Source organism: Spermophilus citellus, assembly GCF_964194105.1.
Source record: "Spermophilus citellus genome assembly, chromosome: 13".
Lineage (NCBI taxonomy): Eukaryota > Metazoa > Chordata > Mammalia > Rodentia > Sciuridae > Spermophilus > Spermophilus citellus.
Genome location: NC_138193.1, coordinates 95,612,520 through 95,634,040, shown reverse-complemented (window position 1 = coordinate 95,634,040; position 21,521 = coordinate 95,612,520). Strand labels below are relative to the sequence as shown.

Below are 21,521 nucleotides of genomic sequence, written 5' to 3'. Positions count from 1 at the left end.
TCAAACCTGACACCTCAGCCTGACCTGCCTGGATCACTAGCCCTCTTCCTTACCCTCTCCAGGAAGGATTTGCACCCCCTGAGGATGATGAGATTGAAGAACACCAACAAGAAGACCAGGACGAGTACTGAGGGCGGCTCCAGCCCTGGCTGACTGCAGGGCTCCGTGCCTCCCCCCATGCCCACCCCCACATTATAATTCTTTCCCTCCAGCCAGTCAGCCGGCCGGGTGCTTTGTGTCAGTGCCGCAGCATTGGGGAGCCCGGCGAGGGGGATTGGGGGATGGGGCAGGTGAGCAGGCAGAGGCCTGTCCTGGTCCCCAGTGGCACTGGCCCAGGGAGCAGGACCCCTGCCCACTCCCCACCCCTATTTATTTCCGTTGTCTCTATGCTGTGTTGGCCAACACTTCCCAGGGTGCTGCCGCCACCCACCCAGCCAGCCACCTGCTCCCCCAACAGCCAGCAGCTGTATATTTGACAAAGTCATTGGTATATTTTTACTTACTGGATTGTCCTTGCACTTTACCTGTTCTTTTCCAGGGCTGACAGCGGGGCTGGGGGCAGCATGCCTGGCTTGGCTCCCCTTCCCCTTGGCCCAGTCCGGGGCAGGACTCACTGATTCTTATTTATTTTGTCTTTTGACTTCCCAATAGTTGAGGGGGAAGGCTGATGTGAGGAGAAGGAGGGGACTGAGGAGGCAGTGCTGTGGCCCCAGGGGTCAGGGAGAGGGAGGGGAGCATGCGAGGGACAGCAGTGACTTCCTGGCACTGGGCTCACTCACCCAAGACCTCTGTCCCAGCACCAAAGCCCAGTACTGCCCCAAGGCCCTCAGCTACTCCCTCCTGCAGCCTAGTTCACACCACACAGACTCTGCCTGGCCCTCACTGTACGTCTGCCTCCCACCCGCCAGCCTCCCTTCCCCTGCCCCTCGGGCACCAGCCTGCATATGTGTTCACTTTTATTTAAATAAACTTGTGTGGTAAAAAGTCTGTCCCATGTCTCCTTCAACTCAGCCACAGCCTGGGTCTCAGGGCTTGTCACCTTCCAGCTACCCCTCCTCTCTAGAAGTGACGATCATGCAGCATAGCTTCACTGCCATCAGAAGCCACCACTGGCAGCCTGGTGTGGTGGAGCACACCTGAAATTCCAGCAACTGGGGAGGCTGAGGCAGGAGGATTGCAAGTTCAAAGCCATCCTCAGCAACAGCAAAGCACTACGCAATTCAGTGAGACCCTGTCTCTAAATAAAATACAAAATACGGTTGGGGATGTGGCTCATTGGTTGAGTGCACCTGAATTCAATCCCTGGTACCCTCCCCCCACCAAAAAAAAAAAAAAAAAGAAGAAGAAGAAAAAGAAACCACCACTGGCACTGGGCTGTGACCTAGGCCCAACTCTCAATACTGGTGACAGACTTCTAAGGGAAGACATGGGGGCCCAAGCCCTTTTCCCTGAGGAGGAACAAAGTCTGGAGCCATGGCTGATGGCAGCCCCATCAAGTGGTGGGGAGCTGGTCAAGAGGTGCTTTGTTCCAGTCTCCTTTGGGCAAAATTGGATTGCATATGAGCCCCCTGCACCTGTCAAAGGTCACACACCTCACAACAGTGATGCAGCTGAGGACAGGGACTCATGTGACAGAGCTAGAAGGGTATAGAGAATAAGCAGTTTTAGTCTTGAGCACTAAAACCTAGGAAGACAGCAATGTCCCAGTGGTTCCTTTACAGAAACAAGCAGTAATGGGAAGAGGGAGTCAGGACACTGTCACAGCATCCACATGGCCCCAGGGTATGCCCAGCCCAGGGCCATCACAGCCAAGGGCCTGGAAACCAACAGGGACCAACGGTGCTGATGTCAATGTGAGCACCTTGGAGTTACCCAAACCAGCTCTGAGGTCTGAGGCCCACAGGTGACACAACTTGAAAGAGGTAGTAGAAACAGACTACAATTCAGAACTCTTGACTCATGGCACAGTGCTCATCCTCAGAGCCACAGAGGTGGGCCAGAAGCTCCTCCAGTTTCAGGTCAGCCCTGGCAGATATCTCCTCGACATCGTTAGTATGCCCATGACCAAAATGTAGTTGGGCAGTCTCTTCAGTGCTCTGCCCCAAGCCCCTCCTCCCAGACCACTGTCTTTCCTCTAATGATCCCAGTAGAGCCGTAAATAAGCCATTCCCATCTGTTCATTCTTCATTCCTTTACCTTCTGACTCCCATTCCCACATACATAGATAATTCTGGATTTGTTCTTTTTCTTCTCCAACAAGTTCCTTGCTTGCTTTTATTTGTCTTGATGATGCTTAATCCCCTTCCCTAATATTAAAAGGCTTTCCCTCCATTATTCTAGTAGATGCTATAAAAAGGTAGGGTCATTCTTCACTATCCAATGTTCATCTTCAGGCCAAGATCACCCTGATCATAAAGTGAATGTATGTGATAGACAGCAAGATGCCCACATCATAATCCCCAGGGCGTGCGGATATTCAAGATTACATGGCAAAGGTGATTAAGATTACAGATGGATTTGAGACTATGAACAACTGAACAACCTTAGTATAGAGATTCCTGGATTACCCAGGGGGCCCAATATAATCAAAAGTGTCATAAGGGTAGAAAAGGAAGGTAGAAAAGGTCAGAATGATATCATGTGAAAGTCAACCAACTCTTGCTGGCTTTGAAGATTGAAGGGGCCATGAGTGAAGGCAGCCTGGAACATCTGGGAAAGCAGAACTGCCTTCTACCCTGGCGCCTCCAAGAACACACCCCTACAGTCGTCTTGTTGCTGAAAGCTCCTTTCTAATCCCCAATGCCAATCCAATAACGAGGACACAGTTTTGAGAAAAAGGAAAAAAGAAAGTTTATTGCTTTTCTACAAAGGAGAAACACAGGGGACTTCTATCCCAGAGGCTGTGATTCTGCCCATCAACAGGAACAGGGGACTTTTAAAGAGGTGATTGAAAGGTTACGTTCCATGTGTTCTCTGTCTGGAATTGTAATTCACTTGTTAATTTGGGGGACAGTCATTTCTAAGATCTTCTGGTACCTTCCTCAAAGTCTGGATTACTTCATTCCCATGGTAGATGTGCACTCAAGGAGAGATAAATCTGCTTAGGATGGGGAAAAAAGGCAATCCTGTCTCCCCTAAGATTAGAGAGGAGCAGGGAGAGAGGAAGAGAAAGAAACACATCCATTTTAAAAATAAATTGCAAACCAGGTGTGGTGGTGCATGCCTATAATCCCAGGGGCTCAGGAGGCTGAGGCAAGAGGATTGAGAGTTCAAAGCCAGCCTCAGAATGGCAAGGGGCTAAGCAACTCAGTGAGACCCTGTCTCTAAATAAAACACAAAAAAAGGACTGGGATATGGCTCAGCAGTCGAGTACCCCTGAGTTTAATCCCCAGTTCAAAAAAAAAAAAAAAAAGTTGCAGTGTCAGAGCAGCAAGGGCTATATTTAAAACATAAAGAGGACCACTGTTACAACTTCCACTTTAGTCAAAGGAAATTTGACCCAGACTTCTGTCCTCCAGAATCCTAAAATGATAAATTTGTGTTGTTTTAAGCACTAGCTTTGTGACAGTTACAGAAGTAAGGAGAAACTAATGCAATGGGCATGTTACTGAAAGCCTGATCCTTGTTCCCAATGCCAATTCATGCCAACTTAATAATGAGGACATGATTTTGAGTAAAAGGAAAAGGAAGGTTTATTGCTTTGCTAGCAAAGAAGAAACATGGGGAGACTCCAGTCCCAGTGGCTGTGGTTCTGCCAGCAGGGAAAACAGAGAGCTTTTAAAGAAGCTCTTCCAAGAATTAAAACCAAAAATCAACAAATGGGATGGATTCAAACTAAAAAGTTTTTTCTCAGCAAAAAAAATAATATGTGAGGTGAATAGGGAGCCTACATCCTGGGAACAATTTTTTACCCCTTACACATCAGATAGAGCTCTAATCTCTAGGGTATATAAAGAGCTGAACAAGATAAGCACCAAAAAAACAAATAATCCAATCAATAAATGGGCCAAGGACCTGAACAGACACCTCTCAGAAGAGGATATACAATCAATCAACAAATATACAAAAAAAAATGCTCAGCATTTCTAGCAATCAGAGAAATGCAAATTAAAACTACTCTAAGATACCATCTCACTCCAGTAAGAGTGGCAGCCATTATGAAGACAAACAAAAAGTGCTGGCAAGGATGTGGGGAAAAAGGTACACTCATACACTGCTGATGGGACTGCAAATTGATGTGGTCAATTTGGAAAGCAGTATGGAGATTCCTTGGAAAACTGGGAATGGAACCACCATTTGACCTAGCTATTCCTCTTCTCGGACTATACCCAAAGGAGCTAAAAACAGAATATTACAGGGACACAACCATATCAATGTTTATAGCAGCAAAGTCACAATAGCTAAACTGTGGAGCCAACCTAGATATCCTTCAGTGGATGAATGGATAAAAAAAATGTGGCATTTATACACAATGGAATATTACTCAGCAATAAAAAAGAATAAGATCATGGCATTTGCAGGGAAATGGATGGCATTAGAGAAGATATGCTAAGTGAAGTTAGCAAATCCCAAAAGAAAAAAAATGCCAAATGTCTTCTCTGATATAAGGGGGGTGACTCAAAATGGGGTTGGGAGGGAGAGCAAAGGAGGAAGATTGCCTCCAGATAGGGAATAGGGGTGGGAGGGAAAGGGAGGGAAAAGAGGAATAGCATGGATGGTGAAAGGAGACCCTCATCATTATACAAAATACATGTATGAAGATGTGAATTTGGTGTCAACATACCTTATATATAATCAGAGATATGATAAATTATTGTATAAAGGTATATTAACAATTGTAATGCAAATAAATAAATAAATAAAGTTTCAGATCTTTAAAAAGAAAGAAAGAAAGAAGCTCTTTCAAGGCTACATCCAGGTGTGCCCTGGCAAGGGGTCCTAGGTGCACCCTGATAGTGTGCTGAAATTCACTTGTTAATTTGGGAAATAGTCACTCCTAGTTCTTCTGGAGAACAGATAACTCAAGGTAATCTTGTTCCCCATCCCCAGGTTATGGAGGGAGAGAGAGAAAGGAAGAAAAGAAAACATGTTCCTTTTAAAATAAGTAGCAGGGGCTATATTCAAAAGGTAAAATGGACCACTGTGACAGGCAAACGATGCTCAGTGACCTCATTCTTCTTGTCCCTACACTGAACACCACCTAACCTCTTTAGCATAACATCTTCTGGACATTGAAACCTCATGCGGGACCTATCTACAAGCTCACCTCGTAGTAATGTCTGAGGCTGCCCTTCAAACATCTAGAGCTCAGGGATGTAAAGCCACTGCTTCCCCAGGTCCTCCCACTACCCCACACCAAGGTGTCTTTCCTCTGGAACACTTAAGATAGTAAATGTAATTTTCTGTTCATACATTAGTCTCCCATACAGGCTTCAAGTTCCTCATGAGCACAGGAGGTGTATCACACAGCTCCACACCTAGCACAGAGCCTGACCCAGAAGGAAATGTTGCAGGATAAGTAAAGGCATGGATTCTATTCCCTAAGTGCCATGTTCCAACAGATAACCTGCCAGACATTTTGATGAGCGATAGAAAAAAAAAAAAAAATCCCTCCCCTACCCTTAGGTTTCTGCCATGGAGCAGCCCCTCCTTTGCATCTAAAGAAAACCAGTTCTGCTTCTCTTCCCCAAATAGGGCCTCTTCTGTTGAAACCGGAGTTTTGAGATGAGACTAGATTTCCCGCTTCACCAATTTCCTCTGCAGGTGCTGGGGATATAGCTCAGTTGGTAGAGTGCTTGTCTTGCATGCACAAGGCCCTGGGTTCAATCTCCAGCAAGACATACACACAAAAAAATATTCCTCTAGGTTCCTGTCTCACAAATTTTCATGAATAAACTCCAATGCAGGCACAGGGGCACTTGCCTATAATTCCAACAGTTCAGGAGGCTGACAGGAGAATCGAGAGTTCAAAGCCAACCCCAGCAAGAGCGAGGTGCTAAGCAACTCAGTGAGACCCTGTCTCTAAATAAAATAAAAAACAAGGCTGGGGATGTGGCTCAGTGGTCAGGTGCCCCTGAGTTTAGTCTGCAGTACCCCCACACACAAAAAAAGAATAAAATCCACACGCAATCACCAAAAGGAAGAGTAAATGGAGCAAGATTTATTTAAGCAAGAAGAGCTAGGACTCCCACGATGCAGAAGAGGGCCTGATAGCAGAAAAATCCATTTTAATGTGCCAGCTTAGGAGTTTATATATAGTTCTGGGCAGAGCATCGAGCAACATGTATGTTAAACACCATGCATTGTAAAGTATTAAGGCTATAGTCCTCCTTTCTATCCAAGTTCACCCCCACCTTCCTTCATATAACTTCCATCTGGGTTCACCCCACCTTGAGTTTTCCACATCTGGGACAAAGGAGTTGGCTGGAAGTGTTCCCACAAAGAGCCTCAAGGTCTTCTACATTGGAAATAGGCCATGCCAGTGCTCACGAATATGTCTATGGTTAGCCTCCAGGTGTGGTTCCTGTGTCTGAATAAGATTGACCATTGATATTCTTTCTCACTGAAGGAATTGAACAAAGAGGGGGCATCATTACTGTTGTCTTTTAAGTAGAGGTAAACCACTGATCTGAAAAACAAATTGATTAATAATGGTCAGCCCAATTGTGTTCCTTGACAAAAGCATTTCAAGTCAGAGCCCCTTGAGGCAAAACCAGGGGAGGAAGTTCAAGAGCTGGGCATTTCCCACCTGCTTTTCCCCTCCACACAGCCACATTTGCTTTCCAAAACAGTAGAGCATGCCACCTTCCCACTGGATTCCCAGGACCTGAAGGATAAAGTCCAGATTCAGCAGGGAAGGCCCTTGGCATAATGGCTTCAAATCTCTTTCCAACCTCATCACTTCCAAAGTCCCATTAAGCATTGTCACACTGAATTTTCTTCTAGCTTCCCACCCTCTATGCCTTTGCTTAAATTAACTGACTTAATGGCAAATTGATACAACCACTATGGAAAGCAGTATGAATGGAATGGAATCACCATTTGACCCAGTTATCCCACTCCTTGGTTTATACAGAGAACTTAAAATCAGCATACTATAGCCACATCAATGTTTATAGTAGCTCAATTCACAATAACTAGAACTATGGAACCAACCTAGATGCCCTTCAATAGATGAATGGATAAAGAAAATGTGTTACATATACACAATGGAATATTACTCAGCTTTAAAGAAGAATGAAATTATGACATTTGCAGGTAAATGGATGGAGCTGGAGAATACCATGCTAAGCGAAATAAGCCAAACCCAAAAAACCAAAGGCCAAATGTTTTCTCTGATAAGCAGATGCTTATCAGGTGTGTGGGGGTGAGTGGGGAAGAGTGAAGGAATTTTGGATTGTGTAGAGGGGAGTGACAGTGAGGGAAGGGGGTGCAGGGATGAGAAGGATGGTGGAATGAGACAGACATCACCCTATATACATGTATGATTACACTACCAGTGTGACTCTGCACCATGTACAGCCAGAGGAAGGAGAAATTGTACTCCATTTGTGTACAATTGCCAAAATACATTCTACTGTCATGTATAACTAGTTAGAACAAATTAAAAAATAAATAAAGTGACTTAGCCTGGTACCGTGGTGCACACCTGGGTGCTTATAGTCCTAGTTACACGGAAGGCTGAGGCAGGAGAATCACTTCAGGCTAGGAGTTTAAGGTCAGCTTTGAACAAAGTGAGATCCTGTCTCAAACCAATTAACAAAGGACTCACACAATTGGAGTGTTCTCTCCACCTACCCTGATCCCCAACCCTGAAAATTCTCCCATTCCTCAGGACTCATCTCAAGTGCCGTCTCCTTCCTAAGGAGTTCATCAGTCCCTCAGTTGTGTATCCTGTTGAAAGGTATAGTCTATCATAGAATATATACTCCACCTCAGCATGGCAGGTATGCATCTCATCTTCAAACACAGGTGTACACAAGATGAGCACATTTTTATTTCTCCTGGTCCTCCCTTTCCTGCCACATCTGTAACCTGGAATGGGCTCTGGTGATGGAAGCGAGAGCCTGCTCGTTCTCATTTCCTAGAAGGGGAACCCTGGCACTAGCTAACCCAGTTTCCCAGAGCCCAGCAAAGGCGGGATTTCCACCACAGTTTTCCAGCCCCCTCCCCCTGGGGCCCCCTCCCCACACTCGGCCCCTCCCTCCAGCCCACGCTCTCCTTTGTTCTTCCGCAGACTTTGCCCATTAAACCCACAGTTAATCGCTAGCACAGGAATGCTAGAATGAAAAAAAAAGCATTTAATTTTCAAACTCTCCCCAGGTGAGAAATATTTCCATACCATCCTTCGAGCGCCACTAGAAAAATCAAGAAAAATGAAGAGTCCGTTTCCAGCTCAGCCAGCGCAGGTGGCCCTCCACGCCCCAGGTGTCCCGGGAGACGAGCGTCCGGCGCAGGGCCGGGGTGCGGCACGGCGGCGGGGACTACGAGTCCCAGGCTGCCTCGCGGCGCCGGCGGCGGCAGACGTGGCACCGCGCGCGCCCGCGCCGGCCGGAAAGCCGGGAGGTGGTCAGGCGGAGGGCCGGAGCCATGGCGGCCAGGGCGGCAGGCGGGGGGCGCTGGGAGGTGGTGAAGAAGGGCCGGCGGCCGACGGCCGGCGGCGGTGGTCGAGGCGGCGGCGGGGACCGCCGGGCGCTCGGGGAAGCGAACGGAGTGTGGAAATACGACCTGACCCGTGAGTACCTGCCCGCCGCCACCGCCCCCGGCCTACCAGGCAGGGGCGCAGGGGCAGCTCCCTGAGCCCAGGCACCAAACTCTAGCGGGCTCTCGGAACCGGAGCCCGCGGGCTGACCCCCGAGGCCACCCTGCCAGATGGCTCAAGGGGAGGTGGCTGTCTTCACTGCACAGATGGGAAAACTGAGGCCCAGCGGAGTCGACAGCTGGCCCAGGTTCCCGTGTCGAGGGGCACTGGGTTTCAGTCTTCAGCCCCTCAGGTGTCTGCACACAACACTCCCAGCTGCTCTGGCCTTCGCTGGCCTCTGCCCGCGGAGGCATCCTGGATCCTGCACTGTGCTCCCTCACCCCTTAAGTAACCAGCAGGTCCAGGAGGGACCGTCGGGAGGCCCACTAGTGAAAGAAATGACCCGCCACACAGCACGCACCAGGAGTGCATCCGAGGGGTGGAGAACACTTGTCACTTGTTGATTATAGACTTGTCACCTCAGAACCAAGAAGGAAAAAACCTGAGCTCTAGTAACACGCACCAAAGAGGCCAGTCCTCTGTATCCACGCCTCTACCAGTTCCCATACACTCTAATTTGTCTAATGAAGAACTGCCTGGCCTCTGTTCAAGAGCCCTGGACTGGCGTTGTGATGACCAAAAGCAGCCACCAGGAGGGCTCCCTGCCCTGCTCCTAAGCAACCTGCAAAAGGAGTTGAGGAAACCTCCTCCTTGCAGATGAATTAGGTGCTGGTATGGTGGAGGAGACCACGTTCCTGTGAGGTCTTAGGGACTTAAGTGTGGCCCTCTTTCTCTGCCTGTTTTCACCCCAGCTCCAATCCAGACCACAAGCACCCTTTATGAACGGGGCTTTGAGAAAATCATGAAGAGGCAAAATAAGGAACAGGTTCCACCCCCTGCTGTGGATCCTAAGAAACCTGCCAACAAGAAGCAGCCGAAGAAGGTGGCAACTGTCACCAACCAAAATCAGAAGCAGGGCCGCTTCCGCAGCCTAGAGGAGGCCATGAGAGCTGTGAGTATCCCTAGACATGAGGTGTAGAAAGATTCAGGGGCTTGAAGAGCAGAGAAGATGGGGACAGGCAGTTTAGGGACCTGTGGGATTTGGGATTCTATTGATTAGGAGGAGTTCAGGAAAAGATGAAAACCCCAAGGAGATGGAATATTTGCACTCAAGAATGGAAGGGAAATGGGAAATCTGTAGGGTGTACCAGGGAGGGGATAGAGAAGCTGATTCTGGTTCCCTCTCCCACGGAAGCAGTAATCTTACACTTTCCATCTTGTCCTTGTTTTTTTCCTCTTTATGGCTTAAGAGCACAGGGCCATGAGATCAGCATCCTCAGCTGTCCTCGTCCACACTTTTTGTGCATGTAACATAATGATGGCATTCTACATACTTATGCTAAAAACAGAAACCTTATTGCTTCCTACTACCACATCATTTGTCCATTCCCCCCACCACCACCCTTTTTTCCTTCCACTCACTCCCAACTCACCATGGAGGCGTTTATCTTTGGCAGCTGGATGTGGCAGCTCTGCAGAAGGAACTGGACAAGAGCCAGAGTGTGTTCGTTGGAAACCCCTCTGTATGGTTGAAGGACCTGGCCAGCTACCTCAACTACAAGCTCCAGGCTCCTCAGAGTGAACCCACACTCAGCCAGCATACTCATGGTTAGTCTTCCCAACATCCTTAGCTCAGACAAAATCAAGAAAATTCTAGAAAGGCTATTTGTTCATAACAGAGCTCAGTGCCCCCACCATCCTGATTCATACTTGGTTGTGCAAGTGTGTGGGCTTCCTTGGGAGAGGGAGGAACACCAGCCTCAGGGACCTCTGCCCCCACTCACTGTTCTCTAGGGAGAGCACCAGCATTCTCAGACTGGCAGGGCATTTGGTCCCAGTACTCACATAGAGGCCAACGGGCCCCAGATTATCCCTACAGCCTGGTGAGCCGAGAGCTGCGCGGGATCATCCGAGGGCTCCTGGCAAAGGCATCAGGGTCTCTGGACCTCTTTTTTGACCATTGTCTGTTCACCATGTTGCAGGAACTCGATAAGACATCAGGTGAGAGGGGCCCAGCAGAGAAATGTGCCGATTTTGACACTTTTTGGAAAGGGAGGAGATTAAGACTCAGTGGGCCCAGCTTCTGGGTTTACAGCTCTCAGAAGGGGAGATTTCAGGTTTGGGAAACTTTTAAGTAGTATAACAGTTTTAAACGTGTGTCTCTCCAGGGGAGTCATTACATGGTTACCGCATCTGCATCCAGGCCATTCTACAAGACAAGCCCAAGATTGCCACCATGAATCTGAGCAAGGTAAGCTTTGGATGGTGTTGGGGTCACCAGGGCCAGGACTGGGGAGGCTATTCAGAATCTAATTGTTGGACTATGTAGTGAGATAGAGGGAGACCCTATAACACCAGGAATGGTGCATGATTCTGTGAGCTCTCTGTGATATGCAAGAGAATGCACTATTAAACCCTTCCTGACAGTGGGAAGATTTGGCACAGAGGGTTCTGCAGCTTTCCTAGGTCTAGCCAACCAGAAAGTGCAAAGTATGGGTGAAGCCCATGCTGGAATCAGTACACCACACTGCTATAGTGCTCCACTGTCACTTGGCTGACTCCTTTTCTCCCAGTTGACATCTGTCTTCCCACCTTACTCTCCCCTGCCCTGGTGATCTCTCTTGTCCCAACCCCCCATCCCTTCTCAGTTCCTGGAACTGCTGAGGTCCCACCAGAACCGGCCAGCAAAGTGCCTGACCATCATGTGGGCCCTAGGACAAGCAGGTTTTGCCAACCTCACCGAGGGACTGAAAGGTAACAAGGAAGTGAGGAAGAAAGGGAAGGTCTTGGAGCCCAGGCACTCCCCTTGGTGTGCCCTGTGGACAGGCTGAAGCCTTCTCCCTGACCTTTGTCTCTGTAGTGTGGCTGGGGATCATGCTGCCTGTGCTGGGCATCAAGTCTCTGTCTCCCTTTGCCATCGCATACCTGGATCGGCTGCTCCTGTGAGTAATGGGGGGACAGCAAGGGGAAGGCCCAGGGTGTCCACAGGATGCTGTTTCGGCAAAATGGGATGCTGTGATCCTGGTCTCCATAGATGCGAGGAAAATCAGGACAGCTCCTCCCACCTCCAAATGTGATGGTGAGGAAGGAAAGGGAGGGAACCATTAAGGGCTGGGGGAGGGGTAGTGTTTATGCCCTTTTTCCTGTATATTGTCCTAACTAGGGTCGTGGCCAAACAGCTGGCCTGAGTAGTGGTCTCCAACAAGCCTATTTCTTCCTCCCTCTGCCCTCAAGGATGCATCCCAACCTCACCAAGGGCTTTGGCATGATTGGCCCCAAGGACTTCTTCCCACTTTTGGACTTTGCCTATATGCCCAACAACTCCCTGTCACCCAGGTAGGTCTGCCCTGCTCAGCCCTGCTGTGAAGGGATCCTAGTTCAAGGTCAGGCCCAGGCACTATATTTCCATTCCTTCTCCCCCAGCTGCCCAAGATCTGAGGTTCACAGCCTAGAAATTCAAGGGTGGATTTCAAGGAATCAGTGAATCCCCCAAGTTATGTAACCCTTGCGTGTGATTAGCACGTGGATATTTCCATAAGGAGAGGGCCTGTGTCTTTCAACAGATTTTCCAAGGAGTCCTGATTTAAAATATTCAGAGTCATCACAAGGTCTTTAATGACTCTCCTCTCAGCCAGGGCGTGGGCTGTGAGGCAGGCAAAAGGCTCAGTGGCATAGCTCCTTTTACAGCTGTGCCTGGATCTCCTCCCACCCCTCTGCAGCCTGCAGGAACAGCTATGTAAGCTCTACCCCCGACTGAAGGTGCTGGCATTTGGAGCAAAGCCGGAATCTACCCTGCACACCTACTTCCCTTCCTTCCTGTCCAGAGCCACCCCTAACTGTCCGTCTGGGATGAAGAAAGAGGTGAGGAACTGGCATCAGGCTTGTCACTTGCCCAGTTCAGCTCTGGTAGCTCTGTCTGCTGACAAAGGTCCTGTCTTCCTGTATCCCAGTATTTCCTTAGTTCACTCCCACAGCCTGTATCCCAGTATTTCCTTAGTTCACTCCCACAGCCACCTGTCTACTCCCTCACACCTGCCTTTAGGAGCACAATTGTTAAAGGGTAGCATATTCAGGCCTGGGACATCTTTGGTGTCCTGTGCCTTAGAAATGAGCGATCTTTGAGTTCAGTCTCTAGCTCAGGAGCTCCTCTTCCCCCCGATAGCGTCTCTCAGAGCTTACAGGAATCTTGATCGTATTTCTACACCTGTGGGGTGGATGTGCTGCCCAGGTGGCCTCTGGGTGTTTTCCCTCTCTATCAGCCCCAACCCTCAGCAATCTCTCTTGTGTCCTCTTCTGCAGCTCCTGGGCAGCCTGACCCAGTGCCTGACAGTGGACCCCCTCAGCACCAGCATCTGGAGGCAGCTGTACATCAAACACCTGTCACAATCCAGGCAGGTGGGGGTAGGGCTCTGATCCACAGAGAAGCCTCCCAGTTCATGCTCCCCAGCCTGTGACTGGCCCGTCCTTATCCTAGAAGTAGGGGGAACATTGGTCTTTGTTCTGTTAGCTCATACCACCCAGCTTCAGTAGGAGTTTTGTTGGAGTGGCTCTAGGGAGCTGCTTCTCTGTGGATAGGGGGTGGAAGGTCTTTCATCCTGAAGGAGCCAGGGCCACAGGGGGTTATAAGAAGGTGGGAAGGCTGAGCAGCCACCTAAATACAAGGGTGTGTGCTTTCCCCACAGCCTGCTGTTGGAGCACTTGCTCAAGTCCTGGGAGCGGATTCCCAAGAAGGTAAGGAGCTAAGAGGATATAGCAGGCTGGGCCTCACCTGGGTTCTGAGTTCGTGCCCTTCAGCCACTGTCTTCCTTTCCCTATGTTCTTGGCATGAAAAGTGAAACAGGGTGGAGGCTCAGGATTCGCTAATGGGCTAGATCTCATGTTCTCAATCCAGCTTTTGTTGTCTTAAAGGTACAGAAGCCTCTGCAAGAAACCATTCAGTCCTTCAAGCTTACCAACCAGGAGCTACTAAAGAAGGGCAGCAGTAACAACCAGCATGTTGTCACCTGTGATGTGGCCTGCAAGGTGCTAGCACTCAGCTTCTCCAACCAACTAATGGTCCTACATCTCTCAGTATTCTCCTGGTTGGGCCTGAATCATACCCCTGCCCCAAGTGTCTTGCCCCCACCTCACCTCTGACTTGGGGCTAATGTGCAGGCCTTCCTCCTTGAAGAGGCCTGCCTAGAGGCAAGGACCAGACTCTCCCTTCTGACCACTGTTTCTTCCCCGTCTTCTACCAGGGCTTGTTGCAACAGGCACGGGGCCCTTGGCCACCCTGGACCCGGCTATTGCTATTGCTGCTGGTCTTTGCCATAGGTTTCCTGTGTCATGACATCCGGTCACACAACTCTTTTCATGGTAAGCGGTGATTTGCAATCGAGAAAGAGAGAAGATGGTGGGCACAGAGCTAGGTGTAGCACCCCAGTACCTACATTTGGCCTAATGTATTCTCAATGCCACCAAATGAACATTTTTCAACTGAATTTTCTGTTTTCTGTCTAAAAATGTGACATTACCACTTCAGAGTGCACTGGTGCTTGTAGTATAGAAATAATTGTATATTCATGACACCCTTTGACTTAAGTATTAACCTCCTTTTGATTCCTGAGGAAATTGAGGCTCAGAAATATTTAACTATTAGCTTAATATCATAGCTAGCACACAGTGGCACACACCTGTGCTAATAATTACTTGTAAGGCCGAGGCAAGGAGATTGCAAGTTTGAGGCCAGCCCAAGCAACTTAGCAAGACCCTGTCTCAAAAAATAAAAAAATGGGCAAGCTGGGCATATTAGCACATGCTTGTAATCCCAGTGACTTGGGAGGCTGAGGCAGGAGGATCTCAAGTTTAAGGCCAGCCTCAGCAACTTAACAAGACCCTATCTCAATATAAAAAATAAGGGGTGGGGAATAGTCCAGTGATAGAGCACCTCTGGGTTCAATCCCCAATACTGCCTAAAATAAATAAATAAATAAATAAATAAATAATCACAGCTAGTAAATAGAAGGGCAAATGCTCAGACCTGAGGCTTCCTGACACCCAAGTCTAGGACTCAACCTTATGCCTGTTCCTCCTGTTCACCTGACCCAAGAGAAGATTCAGCCCCCTAGGCTCACATGCCTCCCTCCAAGCCTTCTCCAGACTAACTGAAGTCAGCTTTTCAACCCTTGAGCACACAAAGTTCTGCCCCACTGCCCCACCTTACTTTGCCTGCCCAGGGACTTTAGTGTCTATCATCCAAGTCCCTGCCCCTCTCAACTCCCAGCTCATCAGGGCCTCCTTTTCTCAGCCTCCCTCACTGGCAGGTTGCTTCAGTCATCTGGTTTCTTGCCTGCTGGCCAGCAAGTATATGCCAGACTTTACTCCTTCAGCCTGCAAGGCTACAGGTGAGCTGCTCCCAGGGAGGATAGAGGAGTGTAAGAGGGAAGGTTTGGGGTTCAGGGTGGTACAGGTGGCTATGTGGGCATTAGCAATCAACAGGAGGTTCTGTGGTCTTCCTTTCTCAAGGCCTCCCTTTCCCTAGCAATTTTTGAGGAGCTGAACTGGCCTGCAGGAGCTAAGAACCCTCTCATCCCCTCTGTCTTCTCCACAGCTGGCTAGAGGAGACATTGCCAGCCTGTGGCTCCCACCTACTTACCATGGTACAACCCAGTTTGCAACAGGCCTGGGCCCACACCAATGCCACAGTCAGCTTCCTTTCTGCCCACTGTGCCTCCCACCTTGCCTGGTTCAGTGACAGCTTCACCAGCCTCTCTCAGAGGGTAAGCACGAAAAGAGACAGGCTGGTCTTCCCAAGAGATCTTGGGAAGAGATAGCCCAATGTGGATAGGATCCTTAGGCCAGGATGCATTGCCCTGGGTGCCCTGACCCCAACCGTTCCCCATTGTTTAGCTACAGATCCAGCTTCCTGACACCCTGCACCAGCTGCTCCATTATCTGAGGGAGCTGTTCCTGCTTCTCTACCAGAGTGTGCTGCTGCCTATTTGGCATATGCTGCTTGAGGCCCTTTCCCGGGCCCAGGAGTACTGCCATGAGGTGTGCAGGTAAGACCTTCACCCAGAGCTCGGGCAGGCCCTCCTAATGGGCCTACTTTCTGTCCCCGGGGACAGGGCATCATTATTCAGTCTCATGCTGCCCTGCCCCTTACACACCCAGGCCACTCTGGAATGAAGGTTGTGGGTCTAAGCTACAGCCCTGTGATTTGACACAGCTGCATGCACACATACCCCTGTCCCTAAAATATTCTGCTTTTCTCCCAGAGGTGAGGTGACCTGGGACTGCCTGAGGACACAGCTCAACGAGGCTGTCCACTGGACCTGGCTCTGCCTACAGGACATCACAGTAGCTTTCTTGGACTGGGGACTTGCCATGATATCCCAGCAATAGGCCCTGCCTTCCTGACCACTGGTTTTGTCATGGGCAGGCCATCTGAGACTGCTGGAGGGTAGAAGGTGACTCTTTTAATTTGGTGCCTGAGTTCTGTCTCCTAGGCAAAGTAGCCAGTTGCTTCTAGCCCAGTTCCTCCATCTTTAGTAGGGGCTGGGCCAGAGATCTCTCAATCTGCCCACAAGTCCATGGGAGGACCCACAGGGCTTCGTGGGAGCTGTGCAACGGGCCTTCATCCTTGGGCTGGTAACCTATACTACTCTCTTGCCTCCTGCTCTCCACTGCCCTCCATCTCACTTCTAAAGCCCCAAATTCATCTCCAAAAAGATGAGACTCTCAGCAAGTTTCACAGCCTCTCTTTTCATTATCAGTCACAACCTTAGTTACAACAGAAAAAGACTAGGGGCTTCCAGACTGATCGAGCAGCACAATGGGCAACAGCAGCTTCACCTCTGCCTGCAGCCTGCATGTGCTGACAGTGGATCTGGGGGCCTGGTGGAAATGCATCTTACCTCAGAACATCCAGAAGGCCCTTTGAGGTCCATCACTACCCGCTCCCATCAGAGTCCTACCCAACATCAACTCTCCATACCACTTCAGTGCTGGGGGCTCTGCCTCAAAGTTCAGTTTCTCCACTACCCACCCTACTATCCATCTGGAAAGCAGAGCCCAGGTAGTTGTATGCCTTGGGCCCCAGGAACCTTCCATTAGCCTGTTGAGACAGGAGTCTACATATGGCTCCTAGGTGTGCCTACTAGGTGGAATAAAGGACACAGGTTTGATTTCTAGCTTTCCTCTCTGTGTTCTTGTACAGAAATTATAGTTATGGGGAGGACAACAAAATAGTAGTCCCCTGCCCTGAGGATTGTAGCCATTGATTCTATTTGAGCTTCTGGCAGGGAAAGTCTACATCCATCGTTCAACAAAGCTAGATACCCTTCCTCTTGTTACCCTAACTATATTGTCTGACATGTTACTGTGATTTACATTCCAAGATTTGCCTGGATAGCTTGAATGTTTTATGAGAAAGTGAGTGAAAGATAATGACTCCAAGAGACAAACCCAGGACTTATCACCAAAGTCCCTTTCTAGTTTTTGTCTGAGACATAAATAAAAATCAGGCCCATGTTCAGTTCTTACCCAGGTTTCTTTCCTCAATGTCTCAAATCTAAGCAGTTCTTAGGGATGCCATTCTAACTTTACAGGATGATTTCTGCTTCCCTGGCACCTTGTGGTGCTTAGATACCCTTGCTTTTCCCTCAGTGAGATTATAGCAAATGTGCAGATGCTTGACCCAAAGTGAGGTCATGAAGACTATAGCACTATATGCTTTAATTATCTCTTCTCTTGGGAAGCAAACAACCCATGTGAGGCATATTCCTTGCTTACCTAGTGACAGTTAGCCATGACCATTTTTCCCAGAGAAGAGAAACATTACCCAGCAAAGAGCCAACCAAAGGTGTAGGCCTGCTGGGCTGGATTGTTCAAGAGCCCCAGAACCTTGGGCATTTCCTCAATTAGGCACAAACAGGTTCCCTAAGAATAGGAAGTGCTTATAACTAGCTGTATTAAAGGTAAGTTGGACTGGGAGACTGGGTCAGCGACAGCACAAGACTCCAAGATAGCATTCCCTACCATGATAACCAGTCTAAAGCTCCTGGGCTGAGTTCTTTGAATTTAGCACCTCACAATGTTACAAGTGCTGTGCTGGCTTCTAACGTATGTACTAGGTTTACCTTATAAGATTCATATCATTTCTGAAACTAGCCCTTGAGGGCAACATTTTTTTAATCAATTTAGATTGTAGGAGTCCCCACAGCCTCTCTGAATCAGATACTGACACCTTAGTAGGCAGTAGGGCAGTTTGAGTATCGTTATCTCTAGTGATTGCCAACACTTGTGTAGACCTAAAAATAATACACCTCATTTCTAAACTGTCCTATTATTTTGTAAGTCTGAAAGCAAATTTCCATGTTTCTGTGTGTGTGTGTATGTAGTCCATAGCTTCGGTTTTCTGAATAGGACAGGCTGGTAGGTCACCAGACTTACTGTAGACATATATGGCTGGACTCACACCTGAGGCATTATGTGTCCATTCTCAAAATGCTGTCCCACCCCAGAGTGGATGGTTCCCTATTTCAAATGCCCCACTGTCAAATACACAGATGTTTTTGCGATTGGATGACTTCTGAGCATTTTAATAACTCCTAAGGGGTTTTGATTTAAGTGGATGCTTAAAGTGATCCATCTTCTTACTACATAAGCTTTGCCAATGTCTTGGCTGGGCACAAGATCACGAGCCACTCACAGCTTTGTAGATTCAAACAGCAATTCTTTATTCCCGAACTCACACCGGCCTCTACACATGTTCTGGGGAAATCCCAGTTCTGCTGCCGCCCAATTCACCTACTCCACGAGGCTTCTTTCCCAAACTTTTTTTCTGAATCTCACGAGAACTCAAGGGAGCTCAGGTAGCAGGAACGCCCTATTTCCAGCAGCAATAATCTTCAACCTCCAACTTCCCTAAAACCCATATTGTCTTAAACCGGGAACGCCTTAAACTTGTCTTAAACCGGGAATGCCCTAAACCCAAGGACGGGGATACTTCCTCAAACCTGATCAGCTCTAAACCCGGATCCGCCCTGGTCCTTGAGCAAGGTCACCTTACATGCAATGTCAACAGCGAAATTCCAAGGCAAGTCCATTTAACATGGGGTACACTGGCAAGGAAATTTCAATGCGTCATTCCTACTTGGCAATGGCCCTCAGCAAAGCTTCACAGTTCTGTTCCCAAAGGTGCTTGAGGGCATTAAGGGACTGCTTTTCCCTATGGTATTCCATTTATATTGGGCAGTTTCTGTTGCCCTAGACTTGGAAATATAAAGGAATCTGGAGGCAGCTTCCAGGGTATGGGTGAATATTTATAGAATCTTGAATATTCTGCCTATTAGTAAAAAGCATGTACTTCCAATGTGGTGTTAGATGAGTGTTGGCGTAATTTTTTACTGTGTTAGCACACACCAGTTACTAATTTTTAATAGTCTTAACTTCTTTAGACTATTAAAAAATGAGCAAAAGTATAGGCTCCCACCTTCTCTGCACGCGCACACATGCGCGCACACACACACATACTGCCTCCTCACCAACATCTCACACCATTGTGGTACCTGCATGTGTTGATTGATTAATCTATACTGCCTCATGGTTACCACCCAAAGCACACAGCTTTTACTGGGTTTCACTATTTGTTTTGTACAGTCAGTAGGTTACGCTAATGCCTAATGATATGTGTCTTCCACTTTACATGCCAGCCTCACTGATCTAGAAATCCCCTGGGCTTCACCTGTTCCTCCCTCCCCCTCTCCCAGAGCCACTGGCACCCTCTGGTCTTTTGGTCTGTAGCATTCTGCCTTTCCACAATGCCATGACATTGATCGCTACAAATATTTGCAGTTAGAATCTCTCCCACCAAAGAGATAAGATTTAGGTTCCAGGTCCCAAACATCAGACTTGAGATTTAGATGAATTGAAATCATAACTCTCATCCTGAAGCAATTGTATCTGTATAGGATTAGGAAATCACACTAAAAAAGGAAAAGTCAACTGGAAGTTTCTTCACTTAAGTTGAGTTTCTCATAAATTTGCCATGTTCCTATTAGACAACCTGTTCCATGATTCCTGGGCCACAACCACTTCTGATGGTTTGGCTCCATCTCTGGATACCACTGAGGGAATCTGGCATCATGAGTATTTACCCAGGGACAGATTCTACCTTGGAAAAACCTGGGGCTGAAAGTGATACCTAGAAATGTTTTTATGAGACAGGGAAAGCAAGGTTTTCTACTCTTAATCTCAAGTGCAGTAGTGTTAAAACTAGGAGAAAAGCATGGTTTAGTCTTCACATTTAGTCACATGTCACATACAGAACATCAAACACTACTGGAAGAAAATGTTACCGTCTATAGTGTCTAAAAGCTAGAGTGGGAGAAAAGACCAGATTAATAAGATCCCTGTGTGTTGATGGTGGAGAATCTCTGTGTTTTGATGGTGGAGAATCTCTGAAGTCAGAGATAATTTAAATTTTCTCCTCATAGTTCATTGGGCACCCAAAAAAGGCCATTAAGTGAAATCCTCTGTAAGCCAAATGAGGCCATCAAGGAAGCTGCCTGGAAAAATCCTCACCAAAGTTGAAGGCTCTGAAGTTATTTGGATTATAATATTAAAATAAAGAACCTGGACAGCCTACTGTCATTTTATCATCATCATTATTATTACTTTATTATTAATATTTGTGAGGTTTTTTTTTTTTCGGGGGGGGGGGGTGTACCAGGGATTGAACTTAGAGACACTCGACCACTGAGCCACATCCCCGGCCCTATTTTGTATTTTATTTAGAGATAAGATTTAGGTTCCAGGTCCCAAAGCCCTGAGTTGCTTAGGGCTTTGCTTTAGCTTAGGCTGGCTTTGAACTCGAAGTCCTCCTGCCTCAGACCCCTGAGCCACTGGGATTACAGATGTGTACCACAGCACCCAGCTGTCACTCTCATTATTAAACATTGCATTGTGATGACGTACATAGTAGCTCGGGAGGCTAAGGCAGGAGGATCATGGATTCAAAGCCAGCCTTAGAAACTTATTGAGACACAACTCAGCAAGACCCTCTCTCTAAATAAAATACAAAAAAGGGCTGTGGATCTGGCTCAGTGGTTAAGCCTCCTAGATTCCATCCCTGATACCAAAAAAAAGGTGTCAACTTTCTAACCTATTGATTTTCAAATCAGTGTTAAGTGGACTCTGGGGAGTCTTACGACCCTTTTGGGAATTCTGAGAATTCAGAATTATTTTCATAATAATATTAAAATATCATTCACCTTTGTTCCAGCATTGACATGAGTTCTGCTGTGTGTGAAAACAAGTATGAATCAAGGCAGTGGCTCCAAAATATACTAATAGTCATTGTATTTCTCATCCCTAACATTTCATATTACTTTTTAAAAAGCCAGTTTCACTTAAGAATGCTCTTGATGAAGTGGTAAAATGTATTAATTAAAATGTATTAATTTTTGTAGAAAGTCTTGATATCAGGAAGTATGAGTCCTCCAACTTTGTTCTTTTTTTTTTTCAGTATTATTTGGCTACTTGGGAGATATTGAAATTCCTTATGAATTTGAGGATTGTAGTTTCCATTTACACAATAAGTCGTTGGAATTTTGATAGGGATTGCAGAGAATTTATAGATTGATTGGGTGGTATTGTCATTTTAACAATATTAAGCCTCCTAATCCATCCACCCAGAATGTCTTTTTGTTCAGGTCTTTTTTCTCTTGGCAATGTTTTG

General features: G+C 47.6%; 2 protein-coding genes and 1 long non-coding RNA gene across 5 annotated transcripts in view; 2 read left to right on the top strand and 1 right to left on the bottom strand.

Moving 5' to 3' along the window:
• MAPRE3 (microtubule associated protein RP/EB family member 3) overlaps positions 1–984 on the top strand; it is a 53,653-nt gene extending 52,669 nt beyond the window's left edge. For both annotated transcript variants that reach the window (XM_081264100.1, XM_081264099.1), the window contains exon 7: positions 63–984. In XM_081264100.1, coding sequence (XP_081120226.1) covers positions 63–131 — 69 coding nt within the window. In that variant the 3' untranslated portion in view covers positions 132–984. The remainder of the gene's footprint in view (positions 1–62) is intronic.
• Positions 985–5,127: 4,143 nt separating this feature from the next.
• LOC308632172 lies at positions 5,128–8,493 on the bottom strand. The gene is made up of 3 exons (XR_014018443.1): positions 8,342–8,493; positions 6,749–6,826; positions 5,128–6,628 (listed from the first exon to the last, which is right to left on the bottom strand). It is a non-coding gene; the product is annotated as an uncharacterized lncRNA (long non-coding RNA).
• Positions 8,494–8,539: 46 nt separating this feature from the next.
• TMEM214 (transmembrane protein 214) lies at positions 8,540–17,315 on the top strand. 2 transcript variants are annotated; one of them, XM_081263992.1, is made up of 17 exons: positions 8,540–8,734; positions 9,553–9,752; positions 10,258–10,408; positions 10,595–10,801; positions 10,969–11,051; positions 11,449–11,554; positions 11,661–11,742; positions 12,035–12,136; positions 12,520–12,661; positions 13,100–13,191; positions 13,483–13,531; positions 13,709–13,822; positions 14,038–14,155; positions 15,087–15,183; positions 15,390–15,558; positions 15,689–15,840; positions 16,057–17,315. In XM_081263992.1, the coding sequence occupies exons 1-17, from the start codon at positions 8,590–8,592 to the stop codon at positions 16,181–16,183; spliced, it is 2,136 nt and encodes a 711-aa protein (XP_081120118.1). In that variant the 5' UTR covers positions 8,540–8,589; the 3' UTR covers positions 16,184–17,315. The 2 variants fall into 2 exon arrangements, with proteins under 2 accessions (XP_081120118.1, XP_081120119.1); XM_081263993.1 differs by having other exon boundaries at positions 8,580–8,734; positions 10,667–10,801.
• Positions 17,316–21,521: the final 4,206 nt, after the last annotated feature.